This window comes from Propithecus coquereli, unplaced genomic scaffold, assembly GCF_000956105.1.
Source record: "Propithecus coquereli isolate 6110/MARCELLA unplaced genomic scaffold, Pcoq_1.0 Scaffold5, whole genome shotgun sequence".
NCBI lineage: Eukaryota > Metazoa > Chordata > Mammalia > Primates > Indriidae > Propithecus > Propithecus coquereli.
Window position 1 is genome coordinate 13,338,164 of NW_012150840.1, and position 21,843 is coordinate 13,360,006.

The 21,843-nt window shown below is 56.2% G+C and overlaps 1 protein-coding gene across 1 annotated transcript in view; it reads left to right on the forward strand.

Moving 5' to 3' along the window:
• The first annotated feature begins 3,974 nt into the window (after window positions 1–3,974).
• The window catches only part of PAPLN (papilin, proteoglycan-like sulfated glycoprotein), a 31,120-nt gene continuing 13,251 nt past the window's right edge, over window positions 3,975–21,843 (forward strand). Inside the window, exons 1-12 of the mRNA XM_012656127.1 lie at window positions 3,975–4,025; window positions 8,601–8,716; window positions 9,526–9,586; window positions 9,747–9,849; window positions 11,377–11,507; window positions 12,286–12,409; window positions 13,074–13,246; window positions 13,383–13,506; window positions 13,992–14,118; window positions 15,016–15,223; window positions 15,663–15,845; window positions 16,008–16,149. Of these exons, the coding sequence (XP_012511581.1) occupies window positions 3,975–4,025; window positions 8,601–8,716; window positions 9,526–9,586; window positions 9,747–9,849; window positions 11,377–11,507; window positions 12,286–12,409; window positions 13,074–13,246; window positions 13,383–13,506; window positions 13,992–14,118; window positions 15,016–15,223; window positions 15,663–15,845; window positions 16,008–16,149 (1,543 nt within the window). The remainder of the gene's footprint in view (window positions 4,026–8,600; window positions 8,717–9,525; window positions 9,587–9,746; window positions 9,850–11,376; window positions 11,508–12,285; window positions 12,410–13,073; window positions 13,247–13,382; window positions 13,507–13,991; window positions 14,119–15,015; window positions 15,224–15,662; window positions 15,846–16,007; window positions 16,150–21,843) is intronic.

Sequence of the window (21,843 nt, forward strand, 5' to 3'; positions counted from 1 at the left end):
TGCCCAGCTAATTTTTCTATATATTTTTAGCTGTCCAATTAATTTCTTTCTATTTTTGGTAGAGACGGGGTCTTGCTCTTGCTCAGGCTGGTCTCTAACTCCTGAGGTCAAACGATCCACCCGCCTGGGCCTCCCAGAGTGCTAGGATTGCAGGTGTGAGCCACCGTGCCTGGCCCCCAGCTGTGTCTTAATCAGCATTTTGCCTGAGCATCAGTGGTGGCTCCAGAAGATGAGCTGGAGGTGGTGGTCTTAAGAGGGGCTGAGCTCCTCACTTGGCTTTTCTCTGGCGAAATGAGACCAGGCACAGGGCTGAAGACAGAAGAGGATGGGGGAAGGGGACCAGCCTTTGTGACCTCCCCACCTCCCAAGGGTACAAGGCCAGTGCCATTTTCCTAAAGATGAGTGGTTTCCAGTTTCACAAAAGGGATGGCAGACAAGGAGTGCCTTGGTTGAAAAAAAGAAGAAAACCTAGGAAAGGAAATTAAATGAATCACATTTACTGAGCCCCTACCTTGATGACAACTAATGCCCTGGGCTCAGGCGATGGGGATGCAGGCCTCACTCCCCTCCTCCCTCCCTCCGAAACTCACAGCTGAGTCAGGGAGATTCCCGCTGTATGATGCAGCACAGACAGGGCCAGAGACGCAGGGAGCACATCACCTCTGCCTGGGGTGGTGTGGGGAAGACTTCAAAAGAAGGTGACTTTTGACCAGGGTCTTGAGGCATGAGGAGTTCAAGAGGTGGAGGAGATTGGGCGAGTGCATTCTAGGCAGTGGAAAATGTGACCCGGAGGTGGGAAACAGCAGCCTGTGTGCGGAGAAACTCAGTTGTGGCTGAAGTGTAGAATCCAGGGGTGAACGAGGAGTGAGTGGTCGGACATGGCGGTGTGTTGTATGCAGGGCTGGCGTGCAGTGGAGGGGATATGGCACAGAACTGGAAGGCGTGGGCAAGAGGAAATGGCATTGGACAGGTGACTGGCACAGACCCAAGACAGGAAAGACAGGTGACCACAGGGTGGAGGATAAGCCAAGCCTTGGCACAGACCCAAGGGGTGGGAGGCCCTGGCATTGCTGGTCACCATGGAGCCTCTCCGCGGGCGCACTGTCCTCCCCCGGGGACTGGGGATGGGTGGGGGAGATGGGGCGGGGAGGAAGCCAGCCAGCCGCAGGGAGAGAAAGTCCAACCTCCGCGGGCGTTCCTCGCGCCCGGCCGACCTCCCGGGCGGGGGCGGGCACCAAGGGAGCGGCCCTGCCCGCGCCGCGCGGAGCTCACGGACACAGGTAGGAAGGCAGAGGCGCAGGGGACTGGCCGGCCGGGCAGCAGGGACGGCACGCCCCAGGGCTTCTGCAGGAATTTGCTCCGCCTGGCTGGCGGCAGCGGCGGCGTCCGTGTCAGAGAAAGTGGGGGGCCCGAAGGCGACCCCGCCCCAACTTCCTCCGCCGAGGTGGCGCAGGGCCCAGTCACCGCTCGGGGCCGGGGTGGGAGGTCGCCGGCGGGAAGGAGACGCCGAGAGCCGCGGGGGCTGGTGCGGGGCGGCGCCGGACCCTCCCTCCGTCGGACGCGGTTCCCTGTGCGTCGCCGAGAGCCGCGGGGGCCATGGCCTGGCGCGCCCCAGTCCGGGAGCCCCCGCCGCGGCGGGTACCTGCCCGGCCACCGCCGGGCCCCCCGTGCGGGACAGCACCTCTCCGCCCTCGAGGGGCGCGCCGGGCGCGTTCCCGGGCTGGGGACGCGGGGCAGACGCAGGGGAGAGCTTTGCGTGCGGGGCGCACGGGGAAGGGCGTCGTGCCGGCCACGGCGGTCCCGGAGTCAGCTGGGGGCAGTGAGGGGTGAGGCGCCCGTGGGCTCGGTCGGCGTCCGCCTTCCCTCCCCGCCTCGGGTCTTGGCTGCGGGCCGCAGACGCCGCGCCCCTGCCCGCCGCCTTCTGCCCGCGTCCTCGGGAACACGACGTCGAGGGGGCCCACCCTGCGTGCTGGGGCCACCCGGTCCCTGCCCTTGGGAGGCCGGGGGAAGTCGAGGCCGAAAGGCCTGCGGAGTAGCCCAGTGGTCACACCGAAGGCTGGCCTGTAGTCGGGCGAGTCGTTTGCCACCAAATGAATTGAAAAAACTGAACTTTTCAGGCTCTCGGGACTTTGAAATTGCAGATATGGGCTCTAGTCCAGATTGTAGCGGGGGTGTACTAGGGGCAAATCTAAGTAAAATTCTTCTGTCCTCCTTGAGCCTCCCTGCCCCTCATTAGCCCTAGGGCGGCCCCTGCTAACCCCCTTCCCCTCCGTGCAGTTCCGGGAGCTGCCCTCGACAGAGCAGAGGCAGGGCCTGGCAGCAGCCCCCCTCGCTCACCCCTGCTGCCCCAGGAATCATGAAAATAACGAATCACTGTGCCAAATTAACTAGTATGTACGTCATCCAGTGAGCCAGGTTACATTGTGCTGAACTTGGCTTATGTATGCTGTCTTACCCTTGTAAACTGAAGTCATTTTTTTTTTTTTTGAGACAGAGTCTCACTCTGTTACCCAGGCTAGAGTGCCATGGCGTCAGCCTAGCTCACAGCAACCTCAAACTCCTGGGCTCAAGCAATCCTTCTGCCTCAGCCTCCCCAGTAGCTGGGATGACGGGTGTGCACCACCACACCCGGTTAATTTTTTTCTATTTTTAGTAGAGACGGGCTCTCGCTCTTGCTCAGGCTGGTCTCAAACTCCAGACCTCGAGCAATCCTCCTGCCTAGGCCTCCCAGAGTGCTAGGATTACAGGCGTGAGCCACTCGCCCAGCCTTGAAGTCATTTTATACCTTAAAAAAAATTAGAACATTGGTAGAATTACAGATTTTAAAATTGAAACTACAAGACAGTACTTGTTTAATGTTTTGTGCTTACCTGTGCATATTGCCTATGTCATCACTCCGACACAGTGACATGTACACACATGCACACATACTGCACAGGGTGTGCAGATGGGGCATGCATACACCACCCTGCAGACACACACACACACACACGCACCAGACTGCACCCAGGCCTGCTGTGCACATTGTGTAACACATTGCATGCATGCACACGCCAAACTCCACCCAGACACTGCACACACGCTGCTTATGCAGCTGCCCTGCAGAAAAATGCTGGTTTGGGCTTAAAATAGCATAGCAGTTGGGTGGGGTGGCTCATGCCTGCAATTCCAGCACTTTGGGAGGCCGAGGCGGGAGGATCACTTGAGGCCAGGAGATCGAGACCAGCCTGAGCAACACTGCAAGACCCTGTCTCTTAAAAAAAAAAAAAAAAAAAATTAGCCGGACGTGGTGGCTCACACCTGTAGTCCCAGCTACTCGGGAGGCTGAGGCAGGAGGATCGCTTGAGCCCAGGAGTTGGACGTTACTGTGAGCTGTGATGCTAGAGCCACTGCACTCTAGCCCAGGTGACAGAGCAAGATATCCGTCTCAAAAAAAAAAATATATATATATATATATAATTAACATTTTGAAAATATTTGAGTTTTAAAAATGTCTTCAGAGACTTTCATCTTTTTAAGGAAAATCTATATTGCGAGTTTTTAAACAACTGATGTAAATGGCTTTTTATAAAGAAATCCCTTGCTCAAAACAGTGAGTCTAATTTAGATTCTGAACTCCCAGTTTTTCAAGGACATTGAAGTATTTTTAATTGCTCTCTCTGTTTTCCTCTGGAACCCTGAAACAAGTTGTTCCTGAACTTCTGCCAGTTGTCGACGGGCCCTGTCTGGCTCTCGCGTGTGAGCTGCACGGCCGGTGTGGGCGCCTTGTTCTCCACTGCGCACCGCGCTAGCTACGGTCCCAGTGCGGGTCTCCTGGTCACCTGTGAGTCACCTCGCCCACACATCCGCATTCATTCGGGGCAGCTGTCGGAGCCCCGGGCTGCAGCAGCGCCGGGTGGCGCCCTGCCCCTGCGCCTGCCCCCGCGCTGGCGCCTCCCCGAGGCTCTAACCCGCTGCCTGTCCCGCAGGCGGAGATGCGGCTGCTCCTGCTCCTGCCCCTGCTGGCCCCGGCACCCGCGTCCGCGGTGAGTGCGGCCCTGCCCCGTCCCCGGGAGGACCCTGCGGGGAGGCAGGGGCGAGGATGCGTGGGTCTCTGGCTGGTTGGAGCCCACCAGCTGCGGCGACATCCCAGGAGAGGGGCAGTGTCGGGGAAGATGGGAAGGGAGGAGGCAAGCCGGCCGGCCCGAGCTCCTTCAGAAAGGGCTGGGACCATGAAGCCAGCTGGCCAGGGTGCAGGTTGCAAGGATGGCATCTTCTCACCACCCTCCCCCTTCACAAGGCGGTAGGTGCACTTCATGGAGGAGCAGTTAATGCTGGTCCCCTAGGTGCTCTTCTAATGTGGAAGGACAGATGGGGTTTGGGGGGTGGGCAATGCTGGGACCAACCAAGGTGCAGGGCTAGGTAGCCCATCCCTGCAGACACCTGTCACCTGGAACTAGTTGCAGCTTCAGAGGTGTGGGGTGCCTGTCATTTCGTGTCCCCTTGGAGTTAGCACTAGAGCAGGACTGTCCAGTAGAACCTTGAGATGATGGAAAAGTTCTGTGTCTCTCTGTCCAGCAGGTAGCCGCTAGGTCCATGTGGCTCTTGAGCACTTGAAATGTGGCTTGTGCAACTGAGAAACTGAGTTTTAATTTTATTTGCCTTTAATTTAAATTTAAATAGCCACATGTGGCTAGTGGCCATCATATCAGACTGCACATTTTGAGAGGGGATAAAAGAAGCCAACTGGTGATCAGAGTAGCTGTTTCATTAATGGGGCTCCCTGGGGAAGGTAGTGGGTTCTGAGGACACACAGGAAATCTTGATCGCAGGACCCGCCTTCGGGGAGGAGAGGGTCTGGGAGCTGGGTGCTGCCCTGCTCGGTGCCTGGCAGAATAAAGGGCACAGAGGCAGCCAGGCCCTGTCCTGCCCCTGGAGAGCTGTCCCCAAGGAGAAACCCACAGCCCTGTCCACCCTTCTATGAGGCAGGCAGGAAGTGAGTGAGGAAGGGTCCTTGAGAAAGGACCCAAACTGCTGCCTGTAGAAGGCGGGTGGCAGTGCTGCCTCTGTGGGCCGGTGGGTGGGGGTTGAGCAGGGCTCCTCTGACAGGCTGGCGTGGGGCAGGCAGGGGTGGAGGTGGGCGCTGGGCCCGCCTCCAAGAGCCCCACAGATCCAACATGGGCCACAGAGGGTGGGCCAGAGCGGGTGGACCAGCCTTCCTCAAGTCCTCTCCACCACCTGCCAGCTCCCCACAGTCACCTCTGCCACCCCGTGGACCTCGCTCTTAAGAACTGAAGAACACTCTGAGGTTCTTCAGTGTGTGCTGGTACCCCAGCTGCAGGAAGGCCAAAGCCCAGGGGCAGGGGCCACTGGGACAGTGTGAAGGCCCCAGGATGAGATCCCAGAGCCACCCTGTAACAGCTGCATGACCCGAGGCAAATCACCAACCTGTAGATTCCTCTAATTTGGGGGTAATAATGCCCACCCCAGGTTGTCGTGCAGATGAAACCAATCGAGGTTTATGGAGCACCCTGGATCCTATTAGGCCCTTTCTCTCTTAGAAACACCTGAGCAGCCTTCGCCTGCCACCTCCTACTCCCAGTGTGGGCGTCTCAGGAGGGTCTGGGCACGGCCTGGGCCGGGCACTCTCCTCCCCCTACCTTCCGCCTGTCTGGTGGAGGGGCTGTGGCCCTGCTCACAGCTCAGCTGCCCCTGTTTCTGATTCTAGCTGGGGCAGGGTCCACCACCGGGTCCTGAGCACCTCCTCAACATCCCTCTAGTGCTGCCAGGGGTCAGCGTGAACAGAGCGAGTCAATGACTAACAGCTGTGGACTGTGGGTCCGCGTGCCCCAGCCTCTGCTCCTGCACGCGTGCTCGCTGTCTCTCGCACCCCCACGCACACTGGGCGGCTGATTCCCCTGGAAACTGCAGCAGGCAAGGGGGCCCCTGGGTGGCTCAGGTAGGAGTGGAGCAGGAGTGGGTGGGGTGCTGACAGCAGCAGCGACAGGTGTGGGCAGGCCCAGGGTGAGGCTGGGCTGCACCAGCTCTTTCTGCTTCACACCGTCGTGCACTTAGTGGTTTGGATAATTACAGAGAAACAGACCGTGCCTTCTGAAGAGACAGTGTGCGGTGAGTGGACAGAGCACGGCTCTAGGATCAGACCCGGCCAGGCTCCTTAGGCACATGTGCTGGTGCCCTGGGCTGGTGGGTGCCTGCCTCACAGGCGCTGGGCGCAGGGAGCAAGAGGATGTTCCAGAGGGATGCGTCCTGGGCGGGGCCCTGTGTTCAGGCCAGTCTTCCCCGACCTCAGCCTGCCAGCCACAAGGTGGCTCTGTGGCAGAGGCACCCCTTATTGCCCTGGCCACACCTTGGCCCAGCCCAGCTCTGGGGAAGGGTGGATTTGCGGAGGGAGGCTCAGGTTGCAGTTCAAAGGAGCCAAGACAGACATCTGAGCGGGCCTTGGGCCTAATAACCAGGCCAGGCCACAGGTGAGAAGGCAGCAGCCCTCCAGGGCCGCTTTGTGAATTCCTATAATGTGGGGATCAGGCTTTGTGCGTATGGCGGGAGGGGGGGGCAGAATCCCAGCCAGGACTGCAGGGTCTCCCTGGAAAGTCACCCCCCACCCCCAACACTCAATATCCTCCCTTTTAAAATAAAAACTTGATCCAAGTCCATTTCAGTTTAAAATTTCATTGAGAGAACACACTGATAATTTGGTTCACTGGTTTCAAAAGCTTGGAGATTTTGTCCCAGTTAGAACTGAAGGAGTAGATGATTTTAAAAAGTGAAACCTGGCCGGGCGCGGTGGCTCACACCTGTAATCCTAGCACTCCGGGAGGCCAAGATGGGCGGATTGTTTGAGCTCAGGAGTTCGAGACCAGCCTAAGCAAGAGCGAGACCCCCCCCCACCCCGTCTCTACTAAAAAAAAAATAGAAAGAAATTATCTAGACAACTAAAAATATATAGAAAAAATTAGCTGGGCGTGGTGGCTCATGCCTGTAGTCCCAGCTACCTGGGAGGCTGAGGCAGGAGGATCGCTTGAGTCCAGGAGTTTGAGGTTGCTGTGAGCTAGGCTGACGCCATGGCACTCACTCTAGCCAGGGCAACAGAGTGAGACGCTGTCTCAAAAAAAAAAAAAAAAAAAAGTGAAAGCTAAGACTTTTGGTCTGCCAGGCCCGTCCTCCTTGATTTTGTGTGCAGTTCAGCAAATTTACTGCGGTTCTGCTTCAGGGTTCTGACTTCTCTTATAAAACAAGGATAACTAGATGTTTGGTGTCAGGGGTGTTAGATGAGCCTCTTCCTCACCTGAGATCAGTGAAGTTGCTCGAGGCTCACAGTGGGAGGAAGAGCTTGCTTTTCCACATTACCACTGAGCTCTTTCTCTTAGGAGTGTTTTTTTCCTAGAGATTCTTATGTCCTGAGATATTAAAATAGAGTTCCCCTCCAGCAAATGGGCCATGTTTGCAGTAAACCGTCTGCCCCCTGACAAAACTGAAATCAAGTCTAATACCTGTCCAGTTCCTTAGGACTCATCTAGTATGTCATTTGATTCCCCCAGAGAGGTAGGTGGGAGCAGAGGCTTGGAGTGAGGCTGGCTTGCCATTGTGTCCACTTGTTCCTCTGTGGCTTCCTCTCTCTCTGCCTCACTTTTCTAATCCATGCAGTGGAGTCTATTGGGTTGTTCTGAGGATTAAATGAGAGAATGTGCATTTAGCACGTGGACTTCTGATGCCAGCCACAGGGTGTCGTATCTTGCTGGTGGGAAACTATGCGTTAGGATTAAATGCCTTTTGCAGAGTCCCAAATAACAGTCCTTCGAACAAGACAGACTTGATCCCTCTCCCGGGATCTCTGTTCTGTTGTGTCTCACAAAGTCCTCTGAGCTCTAAGAGCTCTCTTTGCTTCACTGTTTAAAGCCTCTATTTCTAAATTACCTGAGAGCCTAAAAGGCTGCTCCAACTCCAGCCATCACATCTGCTTTCCAGCCAGCAGGAGGGAATACAAGAGGAAGAAGAAAACTACAAATGTACATGCAAGCTATCTCTTAAGGAGATTATGAGAGGCTGTTGCCCAACACTTATAATTTACATCCTACTGATGGGAACTTACTGATGTAGCCACAGTTGGCTGCAGGAAGTCTGGGAAATGTATTTTTTATTTTGGGCAGCCAGGTACCCAGCTAAGAGTCAAGTTTTCAAGGGTCTTCTCACAACAGGAGAATGGGGATGAATATTGGCGTACTCCTGGGAGTCTCTGCCGCAGATGGGCAGGAAGAGACCACACCCATGTTGCTTCCCTTTCCTATTTTCCTTTAGTCCCCTCCCCCCAATCACTGTTAACCCACAAATACCCGGGCCCTCCCTCAGGTGGCCCCTGGAACTCCAGATTTTCCGAGCTGCCTCACCACTCTCACCCCCCAGGCCTGGCTCTCAGCTCCTAATTATAAAGCTGGCTACATATGTAAATGAAGACGTTTTGGGGTGCCTGGCAGTGTTCCTGAATCCTAAGGGGCTGGCTCCAGAGGGAGAATCTCAGGCTCCTCGAATGGGAGGAGTGTTTTTCGGCAGGGTGCCCTTGGGGGACACCGGGGCTCATGCTCCGAGCGTGTCGTCTTCTGCAGGCTCCCCAGGTGAGGCGGCAGAGTGACACTTGGGGCCCCTGGGGCCAGTGGAGCCCCTGCAGCCGGACCTGCGGAGGGGGCATCAGCTTCCGGGAGCGCCCCTGCTACTCCCAGAGGTAGGGAGGCGTGAGGGCAGGCACAAGGGAGGCTGGCTGCTGGGTCGTGGGCTGGGTCACATGGGCAGAACCCACCAAGCAACAGATTCGTTCTGGAAGCAGCATCAGTGGCGTGCAGGAAATCAACTCACTTCCCATGTACTGACACTGTGGACCGGAGCACGTCCCCTTCGTGTGTCCCTGAGTCTCTGGATCCCGGTGTGGCGCCTGGCATAGGGCAGGTGCAGTAAATTGTCATGGAATTAATGACTAATCGTCAGCAGGCAATTCCTAACTCCTGTGGCTTCTCTGCCCTCAGCCTGTGTCGAGTACAGGTGTTCCCCGTTCCAAATGAGGTACTGAGCACTTACTAGGCTGCAGGGGTGGGGCACGAAAGCAGGGGCAGTGCGGCTGTCCTGTCGGTGGTTTGGCAGGCTCTTGTTCCTGAGGACCCTGTGTGTGAGGAGAGACCAGGTATTACTCTAACATGCCTTACACTTACGTACTCCTTACATCGCTGAATAACCTTACCGCGTGGGTACATTTATCTTACTTATCTCCAAGGGCAGAACTTGGGTATTCTCTAGAAATTTGCTCTGAGAGGCCGGGGGCCCGAGTTAGACAAGCCTCGGGACAGTGAGGCTTGAGTCTTGCTTCTCCCAAGCACAATCATGGGGCCAGTCACACCTGCCTAAAGTGGGCGACGTGGGAGGGCGCCCTTCCTCGCCTTGCGGTGCCTGTGGCCCAGCTGCGGGCTGCAGGAGAGGCCTGGGAGGGGGCGGAGGTGTTGAGTCACCGGGCCGGGTCCTCCCGGTGCTCTGGTCCCGCAGGAGAGATGGAGGCTCCAGCTGCGTGGGCCCCGCCCGGAGCCACCGCTCTTGCCGCACCGAGGTAAAGCCCCCGGGGCAGCCGCTCCGGCTCATCAGGCTGGCCTGGGAGCCCTCCTGCCGGGGTTGCACGCGAGGGGCTGGGACGCGGCGCGGGGACGGGGACCCAGGCCTGGCCCGGGCGGGCGCCTACACTGGCCACCCCTCCCCCGGCCCGCCCGCAGAGCTGCCCCGACGGCGCGCGCGACTTCCGGGCCGAGCAGTGCGCCCAGTTCGACGGCGCGGACTTCCAGGGCCGGCGCTACCGGTGGCTGCCCTACTACGGCGGTAAGCGGTGGGGACGCCCCGTGTAACAGATGCTGCGCCAAGTCGTGCAAAATCACCAGTGCCCCAGCACGTGCCCACCGCAGCCCAACGCTGGTGATCGTTTGGAGGTCTTGCCATCCTTCCTTCCTTGTGCGTGTGTTTTCGGACAGGGCCCTGGCGTGTCTATACCGTTGCAAGCCCCCTGTTCAGCCTGCAGGCTGAAGCATCCCCCGCGTGGGGCCGTGGCGGGTTGGTGCCCCCTTGGGCTAACTGGGGCTTGATAGAGCGAGACCTCATTTCCCCAGGGTCGGGGGCCTGAGGGGATGGTCTGAGTAACTCTGAGGCGGCGCAGGTTGTTAATTTTTAGAGAAATACAGTCCAGGAGAACACCACCAACACGCATGGCACTAAAACATCTTAGAAGAGTCAGAAGATACCTTAGGTCAGGATAATCTTTCATATTAGTTTTCACTGCTCGCTGCAAATGCGCCCTGGAAACTCCAGGGATTCCAAATCAGTGAACGCTCATGTCCTGTGTGTGTTTGTTGCGGGAGGGTCTGGGCCTCGGTGGGGCCCTTTGGCATTCAGTCCTCCTCTGGATCCTGAGACAGACCTGGGTTAGAAATCATTTAAGTGCTGGGCAAGGTGGCTCATGCCTGTAATCCTAGCACTCTTGGAGGACAGCTTGAGCTCAGGAGTTCGAGACCAGCCTGAGCAAGAGTGAGACCTGTCTCTCCCCAAAATAGAAAAAATTAGCCGGGCATGGCGGCGCACGCCTGTAGTCCCAGCTACTCAGGAGGTGAGGCAGGAGGATTGCTTGAGCCCAGGAATTGGAGGTTGCTGTGAGCTATGAAGACACCACTGCACTCTACCCAGGGTGACAGAATAAGATCCTGTCTCAAATTTTTGTTTGCTTGGGTTTTTTTTTTTTTGAGTATTATCCACATTCTAGAAAAATTGGAACATAGAGGAAGGTCTAAAAAGAGTGGTAGAAGGTGCCTTCCTTGTTAAGATGATTATGATGCTGTTTGCACTTTCTGCTGTTTAAACAATGAGTATCCATAGGGTGAGTGTAACTTTGTTTTTATCTATCTATCTCTTTCACAGGATCACCGTTAGCATTTCATTCTAGCCCTTTTCACATTGTTTTCTTTGTATATGTTTACTTGTTTGTGATTATTACCTATCACCATTTTGTGTTCTGGGTTATAAGCATCTTCCCACATCTTCATAATCATTTTTAACGGCACAGTCCGCGTGCGTAGTATTCTGTTCATAATTTAAAGAGCAGCCCGTTGTTAGCACTGAGCCGTTATAAGGAACGCTGAGGTAGACCTCTGTTAAGTGTATCACCGTTCTCATCCTGGGATTTTCTTTTACTCGACCCTAGAGATGCAGCAGGTTCAGGGGAACATCCTTTCTCCCTGGGATGGGGGTGGGGACCTGTGCCCCTCAGGCAGCTTCCCTGGTGCCAGGACAGGCTTTGGGCGCTGGGGAGGGGCATCGTGGACCCCTGAGATCGCAGCCTTCCGCTCTTGTCCACCCCAGCCCCAAACAAGTGTGAGCTGAACTGCATTCCCAAGGGGGAGAACTTCTACTACAAGCACAGGGAGGCCGTGGTCGACGGGACGCCCTGTGAGCCCGGCAGGCGGGACGTCTGTGTGGATGGCAGGTGCCGGGTGAGTGTGTCCAGCACCGCCCCCCTCCTGCTGGCTGGGGACTTAGTGCAGGTGTCTCCCTGCCCAGCACTGGTAGGGCCAGGTGGCTGTCATGAGCTCGAAGTCTTCTCAAGTTGCCAGGACACCAAGCCTGGCTCCTCAGGCACCTTGTAGCCATCTCAGGTGCCCTGTGACGCCCTTGCCTTTGTCCTTTGAGAGCGCTAGCCTCACAGCAGGAGAAGCCCTCTGGGTGGCATGTTACAGAAACCCAGCTAAAACTGACTTCCGAAAAAACAGCGTTGAGGGAGGCTGTAGGCACTGAGACATGGTGCTAGAAAGTCTTTCCCCTGTGTCCGCACCAGGGTCACAGGCTCCTCCTGTGCGGTGCGAGGGCGGCTCCGGGCTTCTGCTGTGCCAGCCTGGCGACTCCCAGGGCCTCGTTCTCGGGAGTTCCAGCAACCCGGGGTTGCCTCTGACTTGGCTTGGAGCTCACCCTGAGCGTGCCTGAACTCACACGTGGAGAGCTCCATCCACGTTCTGTGGGGGAGAGGTGGCCCCCAGAGGAAAATGGGGTGTAGTTACCAGAGAAGGGGAGGCAGGAGCTGACCAGGCAGACAAGTGGGTCGTCAGTCACCGGCCAGATCCAAGGTCTACACAGCCACCCCCAGCTTGCAACTGACTGGGTGATGCCCGATCACCCCTGTCCTGCCTGGGCTGCGCAGGCGCTGGCGTTAGGACGGGCTGACGGGGGCCTCCATCCTGGTCTGCCCGTGACATCTTCTCCCGTGACTCCCGGCAGGTTGTCGGCTGTGACTACCAGCTAGACTCATCCAAGCAGGAGGACAAGTGTCTGCAGTGTGGGGGTGACGGCATGACCTGCTTCCCCGTCACAGGCACCTTTGATGCCAATGACCTCAGCAGAGGTGGGAGTCCCCGTGAGGACAGTTCACACGAGGGTCCGTCGCCTGCCCCTTCCTTGCCTGTCTCCCCCGCTGGCCGAGGCTCCAGGCCAAGTGGCCTCATGGCACCCAGAGGGTCTGGCTGCCTCAGGTCCTGTATAAAAGCCCCCTGTGGCCTCAGGGTGGAGGCCACGCTCTTCAGTTAGGACCATTGCCCAATAGTCCGGTCTAACCTCACTCTGCCGCCACCTGATGCCCCTCCTGTCCCTTCCCTCTCAGTCTGCTCTACATGCCTGAGCCTTCCCGCCCCTCTGGCCTTCATAAAGCTGTTCCCTCTGCCAGGAACGCTGTTCCCCGAGCCCGGGGCCTGCCTGTCTCCTGCTTGCCCTCCCTGGCCCCAAGCTGTGCTGCCCGCCCTGGCACCCACAGGGGCAGCACCTTCCTGCGGTTCACACGGCGCTGGGGGAGGGATAGCTCAGCAGCCCGCATACCCGTGTCTCTGCCCCGTCAGGCTACAACCAGATCCTCATTGTTCCCGTGGGGGCCACCAGCATCCGCATCGAGGAGGCTGCTGCCAGCAGGAATTTCCTGGGTGAGAGCCATGGGCTGGGTCCTGGCGGGTTTGGGGCTGTGGGGGAGGCATGCACCCACCCTCCCAGCTGACTAGGACCGTCTAACCTGCATGCAGCGGTAAAGAACATTCGAGGGGAATACTACCTCAACGGGCACTGGACCATCGAGGCAGCTGGGGCCCTGCCAGCGGCCAGCACCATCCTGCAGTACGAGCGGGGCACTGAGGGGGACCTGGCCCCTGAGCGGCTGCATGCCCGGGGCCCCACGTCGGAGCCCCTGGTCATCGAGGTGAGCTGGGCTGTGGGGAGAGAGAGCCAGTGGGTGGTCCCAGGAGCCGCCAGGCCCTGCACACAGGCCGAGGCCAGGCAGGGGGTTTGGGGGGGTACCCCCAGCAGCAGACCTCCACGAGGACCCTCCGTGGCAGCTGCTCAGCCAGGAGCCCAACCCCGGCGTGCACTACGAGTACTACCTGCCCCTGCGCACCCCTGGTCCCGGCCCCCGCTGGAGCCACGGCTCCTGGAGCGACTGCAGTGCCCCGTGTGGCGGAGGTGAGGGTGCAGACAGCTCAGGTCGGGGGGAGCGGGCCCCACGTGCCAGGTGCCACGGTCAAAGCGGAGCAGGTCACAGCCCTTATTCAAGCAGTCCTCGGGGGAGACGGACAAGTAGGTGAGAAATCTCCATGTCATGGGGTCACCTGGGGGAAGACGCAGGGGTCTAGGAGCTCCACCAAGGACCCCGGCCTAAGCTAGGAGAACCAGAGAGGCTTCCCAGAGGCAGTGGCATCTCACAGGCGACAGTACCCCACTGGGAGCGCAGGCCAGGCCTGGAGCTGGGGACCAGGTGTCAGCAAGGCTCCGTCACTCACAGCTAAAACTCTTTGAGCCTCAGTTTCCTCATCTGCAAATTGGGGATGATGATGGCACCTGCCTCGGGGTCATTTGAGACTTAATCGAGATGACCTGTGGGACGTGTTCAGAATGGCACCTGGCCCAGAGAACGCATTTGGCGTTCGGTGAATGCGGCCTCTGCGCAGGTCACCAGTCCCGCCTGGTGTTCTGCGCCGTCGACAACGAGGCCTACCCCGACCACATGTGCCAGCGCGAGCCGCGGCCGGCTGACCGCCGTTCCTGCAACCTTCACCCGTGTCCGCAGACCAAGCGGTGAGGCCTCACCAGCCCCCGCACCCTGGGAGGCCGGGGAACGTGGGTGGGAAGGGAAGAACAAAGAAGGCGGGTGGCCCAGGGCTCCCCACAGCTGTGGCCGGGGTTGGGGGTGGCAGCTGTCACTGGGGGAGGCAGTGAAGGGCCTGAGCATGAAGCCTAGGGCTGTTCTCTCCATGTGCCCATGAAGTACTCAGAACGGCCAGGCTGGTGGCAGGAGGGTCAGGGAAGGTACCGGAGGTCCCTGTCTGTCCAGTCAGCAGGAGGCTTGGCTGGGCAGGTGCCGAGGGGTGGGCCAGTCTCGGGCCAAAGGGCCTGTTGGCATTGGCAACGCCTTTGTTCGTGCACAAAGGACCTCTTACCTACACCGGCCCGGAGCGTGGCACCTTGCTGGGGCCCGGCGTGTGTGTGGGACCAGGTAATCTGCCGGCCATGGGCTCCCCTCGGGGCTGGCGCGGTTCCGCCCCCACTGGGCCTCGGTGGCAGCTGGCCTCACGGGATGGTGGCGGGCTTGGCTTTGCACGGCGTGGCGGGGACTGCCCTTTCCTCCGGGGCCTTGCACATGGCGCTGGGCAGGGCTGCTCCACGCACGGGTGAGCACAGCCCCTCAGGAGACGCCCCGGCTAAGGCCAGACCCAGAGGGAATGGGGTCCGACTGGGGAGATGGGCTGTGGAGAGAAGAGGGAGTCCTCGGGCGGGGACAGCACAGTGGGGAGCAGCTGGGCACAGCGGAGAGGACGCCGGGGAGGGCCTGGGCCTTTGTGCGGGCCCTGTGTTCAGGGAACAGGCCGGGCAGGGGCCCCAGGCCACTCCTGTGTGGGGGCTGTTGCCCCTCGGGGCTGGGCTTTGGCTCTGGCTCCTCCTGGGCCGGCCTCACCCGATCCCCACTCCTGCCAGCTGGAGGACGGGGCCGTGGACACCCTGCTCGGCCTCCTGTGGGGGCGGCTCCCAGTCCCGCTCCGTCTACTGCGTCTCGTCCGATGGGGAGAGCGTCCAGGAGGCCGTGGAGGAGGCCAAGTGTGCTGGCCTCTCCGGGAAGCCCCCTGCCACGCGTGCTTGCAACCTGCAGCGCTGTGCGGCCTGGAGCCCAGAGCCCTGGGGAGAGGTGAGGCTGCTGGCCTGGATGGGCTGGGGGTTTGTCCTCTGCTGTGGAAACTGAGATCTTGGGGGGCCAAGTGACCTACCAGGTCATCTTGGAAGCTGTGGCCAAGGCTGGGACCAGAAGCAGGTACCTGCACCCTGGTCTCGGGCACTTTCCTCCTCCAGGATCCCAGGGCAGGATGGGAAGAAGCTGGGTGTGTTGTCTGGGGCTGTTAGTTGGTGCAGTTGGTGCAGCTACGTATGTTCAAGCTACAAAGGAGGGGACGTGGAGGACGCACCTCTGCCTATCGTCAGCAGCTGTGGTTCAGGCTGTGTGACCTCAGGGGAGTGACTCAGCCTCTCTGGGCCTGGGAGGAGATCTTGGGCAGTACGGTGCTGTCCACCTCCATGCAGGGGCTCCTTTGGGTGGAGGCGAGCTCTTGCTGACAGCCCGGTCCTTGCAGTGTTCTGTCAGCTGTGGTGCTGGCGTCCGAAGGCGGAGTGTCACTTGCCGAGGTGATGAGGGGTCTCCGCTCCATGCCACGGCGTGCCCCTTGGAGGACCAGCCCCCCCTCACTGAGCCCTGCGTGCGTGAGGACTGTTCCCTCCTCGCTGGCCAGGCCTGGCTTGTCGGCGCCTGGGGTCTGGTGAGTGCCCCCGGGCCTGCTGCCCAGCGCTGGGTCCTTGGGTCTCACACGCGCCCGCCCTTGGATCTGGTACGCATCACTGGGCACCTTCCCCTTCCTCTCTCCATGTGGGCGCCCCCAAGCCCAGCCTCAGGGTCTCTCTCTCCCACTTTCGGGCCTCAGTGCTCCAAGAGCTGCAGCTCGGGCACTCGGAGGAGACAGGTCGTCTGTGCCATCGGGCCACCCAGCCGCTGTGGGAGCCTGCAGCGCTCGAAGCCCGCGGAGGTGGAGCCCTGCAACACGCAGCCCTGCCACCTGCCCCAGGGTAAGCACAGGAGGGGCAGGGAGGAGCCTGGGCCCACCTCTCCCCCACTCGCTGCCAGCCTAGTGAGTGCTCCCTGCCGCGGGGCCCATGCCTGCGCCCGGCCAGCTGCCGGGACCAACGCTCCCCTCATCTCCGCCCACGGACGCCTTCGCCAGCCGGAAAGTCCAGCTTGTGTGCAACCTCGTGAGCCAGCCCCGTTTCTTCCACTCAGAAGTAGCATCTTCCCCATGGCCCCACCCCTCACAGCGTGTTGTCATTTCTGTGTCACTTGGATTGTATACAGCTAGTTAGACCTACTAGCTAGGCACTTGAGGGCTGGGTCCCTGCCGTCCTTATCCTTCCTTATACTCCCTGCAGAACTTACCTTGCAAGGGTAGGTGCTCGGGAAATGTTTGTTGAGTGACTGAGTGACTGTGTGCAGAGGGAGAGAGGTGGTCCAGGAAGGATTGTGCTCACACACTGCTTCTGCCTCGGTCTCCCCCTCCCCTCATCCCCATCCTCCTGGGAAAGGAGGACTCCCAGGCATGAGGACCTGCAGGAGAATGGGCAGGGAGGCTGCTTTGCTTGGTGTGAGCATGGGACGTTGAGGAAGGGCGCAGGTTGTGCTGAGCTGGGGGTGCCGCAGGGCTGGCCTTCTGAGCCTGCAGAGAGGCGTGTCTTGCCTTGATGTGCTAGTGAGGGGGGCGGACTCTGTGAGCTGCAGGGACCCCGAGGTGAGGAAGGGCAGGATTCCAATGGGGAATTGGGCAGCAAAGAACCAGGGCCTTGGAGTCAGCAGCAGACTGGGTTCAAATGCACTCCACTGCTGACCAGTTGTGTGGCCCTGGGTGGGTGCCTCAGTTTGTACAATGAGTTTTTAATAAAAAAGAGTGACTTTCAGCTGGGCGCGGTGGCACACGCCTATAGTCCCAGCTACTCGGGAGGCTGAGTCAGGAGGAGCGCTTGAGCCCAGGAGTTTGAGGTTGCTGTGAGCTAGGATTGAGCCACTGAAGTCTAGCCAGGGCAAGAGAGCAAGACTCTATCAAAAAAAAAAAAGTTACTTTCTAGGCATGCGGAGTAAAGTGACTCTGAGCACATGGAGTGTGCAGGGAACACACAAGGTGGACAGTAGTTGTAGCGAGGCTGTGCGGGGAAGCTCAGCCCTGTGCCCGCCCAGTGGCTCCCTGGCGGCTGCCTTGGCCGGGCCTCACGCTCACCACCGGCAGGGCGACCCCTGGACTCTGGGGTCCGGCTCTGGGCAGAGCCACTCTGTTCTCCTGGGCCCTGGCTGCCTGCCTGGAAGGTGGTCCTGAGCCTGCCCCAGGGACAGGTAGGATTCACACAGAAAGGAGGGAAAAGAAAAGAGTTTTGGGCCAGGCTGAGTTGTAAGAGCAAAAACTTTTATCACTATTCTTTTTCTGGTCAGCAAAACATATACTTTTCTAACATATCTCTTTTCTCCTTTTTAATCCGTATGTGATAAATTGTGCATGTTTATGGGGGTATATGTGATATTTGATGCACAGATAGAACGTGTAATGATCACATCGGGGTAAAATTTAGGATATCACCAGACATTTATCATTTCTCTTGTGTTGGGATTATTTCAACTCCTCAAGCTATTTTGAAATATACAAAATATTGTTAACTGTGGTCGCCCTACTATGCTGTCAAACACGAGAACTCATTCCTGTCTAACTACATGTTTGTACCCATTAACCAACCTCTCTTCATCTTCCCCCGACCCCCGGCCAGGCTCGGGTAACCACTGTTCCCCTCTCTACCCCCGAGGTCCACTTTTCTACCTCCCACACGTGGGCGGTGAGTGAGAACATGCAGTCTGTCTTTCTGTGCCTGGCTTATCTTACTTAACATAATGACCTCCAGTTGCATCTGTGCTGCTGCACATGGCGGGAGTTCGTTCTTTTTGACGGCTGAATAGTATTCCGTTGTGAACACACACCACGTTTTCCTTATGCATCTGTCCACTGATGGACACTCACGTTGGTTCCATGCCTTGGCTGTCGCGCGTAGCGCTGCAGTAAACGCGCAGGTTTCCCTTTGATGGACTGATTTCTTTTCCTTTGGGTGACTGTCCAGTAGTGGGATTGCTGGATACGTGGTAGGTCTGTCTGTAGTTTTTTTGAGAAACCTCCATGCTGTTTTCCATGACTCTACTAATTTACTTCCCATGAACGTGTATGAGAGTTCCCTTTTCTTCTGTATCCTTGCCGGCATTCGTTACTGTTTGTCTTTTTGATAATAGCCATTCTAACTGGGGTAAGATGGTATCTCATTGTGGTTTTGATTTGCATTTCCCTGATGATGAGTGAAGTTGAGCATTTTTTCATATACCTGTTGGCCATTTGTATGTTTTTTGAGAAACGACTATTCATGTCCTTTGCCTACTTTTTTTTTTTTTTTTTTTAAGAGACAGTGTAGAGACAGGGTCTGGCTCTGTTGCCTAGGCTGGAGTGCAGTGGTGTGATCATGGCTCCCTGAAACTTTGAACTCCTGGGCTCAAGGGATCCTCCCCTTCTCAGCCTCCCGAGTAGCTGGGAATACAGGCATGCGCCATCACACCTGGCTAATTTTAAATTTTTTTTTGTAGAGACGGGGTCTCGCTTTGTTGTCCAGTCTGTTTGCAAACTCCTGGTCTCAGGCAATCCTCTCGCCTTGGCTTCCCAACATGCTAGGATGATGGGAATGAACCACTGTGCCTGGCCCTTTGCCCACTCTTTAATGGGATTATTTGTATTTTTGCTGTTGTTTGAGTTCTTTGCATATCCCAGATATTAGTTTTTGTTTCTAATTTTATTGGGTCTTTTCTCTTTTTTTTCTTGGTCTGTTTATCAATATTTAAAAAATCTTTTCCATAAACCAACCAGGGCAGGCCTGTCCTCAGGCCCCTTAATGGTACGTGGGTGACAGTGGTCCCTGGATGGTGGCAGCGGCTGCTGTTCTTGTAATTATAAACGTAATGTACGCTCGTTGTGGAAAATTTGGAGAAATTAGAAGTAGTATATAGAGAAAAATTAAAATTGCCCTTAATCTCATCCATGTATGAGATTAATCTTTAGTGTATTTCCCTGTAACATGCACGTAACTGTATTTGTTTCCTCCCCTTAACGCTATTCCATGTGAGCATCGTCCCATCTCATTTCTAGGAGTTCCACCACGGTCCAAGATGGGCGATAATGTAGAACATAGGTGGTTTTTGGTGTTTTGGGTACTGTCACTAATGCTGAAGTGCGTACCGGCGTATGTCCAGGGGGAAGGCAGTGGTTGGTGGGGCAGGGGTCTGTTGAAGAGGCCAGCTGGGGGCTCAGCGGCTGAGTGACACCCCACTGTGTTGTCTTCTCCCTCCATCTTCTAGACTCCGGAGCAGTGCTCTCCCATACAAGTAGGATTCAAGTCATGCCTGTCACTTCAAATTTTTTAGAGCCACATTTAAAAAGTAAAAAGAAACAGGTGAATTTATATTTAAGAATATAGGCTGGTGCAGCGGCTCATGCCAGTAATCCTAGCACTTTAGGAGGTCAAGGCAGGAGGATCGCTTGAGCCCAGGAGTTTGAGACCAGCCTGGGCAATGTAGCGAGACCCCCATCTCTACAAAAAAATAAAAATAAAAATTAGCCAGGCATGGTGGTGGCGTGCCTATAGTCCCAGCTACTCAGGAGGCTGAGGTGGGAGGATCCCTTCAGCCCAGGAGGCTGCAGTGAGCTATGATCACACCACTACACTCCAGCTGGACTGCACAGTGAGACCCTGTCTCTCCCTCCCCACAAAAAGAAGATATTTAATCCAATATAAATATCTTCATGTAATCAGCATAAAAATTGATGAGGTAGTTTATGTTCTCTTACAAGATTTTTAGAAATGAAATCTTTGAAATCCGAAGCATAGTTTACACTTACAGCACATCTGATTTCAGATTCTAAATTTGCACTGGAATACTTGCTCTGTTTAGATTTCATAAAATTTACAATAGAAAAAGTAGATTTGCGTACCCAAGTTGTTCCAAACGTACTTGAACGTTTTCCAATAAATGAATCAAGTATCAGTTTCAAAATTTAAGAGTCTCATGCTCTACTGACTGAGCTAGCCGGGAGACCTTAGTTTCAAAATTTAAAGTTATTTACAATTAATTAAAATGTAAAACTCAGTTGCTCAGCGCTCCAGCCGCACTCAGTGCCCCTGAGACCAGTAAGGGCCCCCCAGGACTGCCCTCAGCCCAGGGTGTAGGCAGTGGTGCCAAGAGGGAGGCCCATTCCGGGTGATGCTCTTAGGCCTGGGGCGGAGGCTGGAGGGCTTCAGACTAAATTTATCCAGTAGGCCCAGGCGAGCCATTGACAGTTTTGGAGCTAGAGTGACACCATGAAAGCTATTTAGGAGGACACGCTTGGCCCATGCCTGAAGGTCAGACTGAAGTGAAGGCAGGAGCCTGGGGGAGCAGATTGCGGGACTCCAGGCCTAGCGAGGGGGAAACAAAGGGGCCCGGTATGAGGGTGTGTGGGGAGGGGTCCTGGACTCCCCACGAAACCTGAGTAAACGGAGGAGCAGAGTCACACGAGGTGGGGGAGCCAGATGGCAGGACAGGCTCGGCAGAGGTGCTTTCTGCTCGAGGTGATAGGGACAGCAGTCAGAAATTGCCAGGCTGGGGACTGAACGCAGGGCCGGGAGAACGTGGGCTTGTCTGCGGGAGATGACAGATCTGGGAAGAGTCCGAATCGTTCCCGTTCCAGGTTTTGGCCCCTGTTAAGAAATAAAATGAAGATGTCACCACATATCTTTTGGAGTCTTCAGCCCTTAATTACTATTTTTAATATTCCTGATGACTGGCAAGATGCAGTCCACGTGGGAATGGAATAGTCACTTATTATATTCTTTAGAACTTTTATGAATCAAGTATCATCATAGTAACACGCTTATTGTGGAAAATTTGAAAGACGTTAACAAATAGAGGGATATAGTGCTTCCCCTGAAGCACTCAAACTTTTACTATGAGCATTTTAGGGCGTGTCCTGCAAGTTCTCTTATGTATCATTTTTTTAAAAAATCCTGTTCTAATTTTTTCTATTCAGCCTTCTATATTTTTTTTTAAATTGGCAACGAGACAGGGTCTTGCTCTGTCACCCAGGCTGGAGTGCGGTGGCGTCATCATAGCTCACTGCAGCCTCCAACTCCTGGGCTCAAGGGATCCTCCTGCCTCAGCCTCCTGAGTAGCTGGGACTACAGGTGTGGGCCACTACGCCTGGCTAATTTATATTTTGTGGAGATAGGGTCTCACTATGTTGCCCAGGCTGGTCTCAAATTCCTGGGCTCAAGCAATTCTCCCAAAGTGCTGGGATTACAGGTGTGAGCCACTGCACCCAGCCTTATTTCATTCTTTTTGATTACAGACATCCTAGTGGGTGTGAAGTGGTATCTCATTATGGTTTTATTTCCCTAATGACTAATGATGTTGAAAATCTTTTCATATGCTTTTTGGCCATTTGTATATCTTCTTTGGAGAAATATTTAAGTTCTTTGCCCACTTTTTAATTGGATTGTTTCTTTTCATCAATCCAATAAGAAATGTATATCCATTTTTTGTTTTGTGTGTCCGGGATCATAACATAGATGCTAATTCTATACGTGGTACTTCTTTTTGCTGAACGTGTAACCTTAGCATTTTCTACGTGACTATACGACTCTTTTGAAATGTGGCTGGGC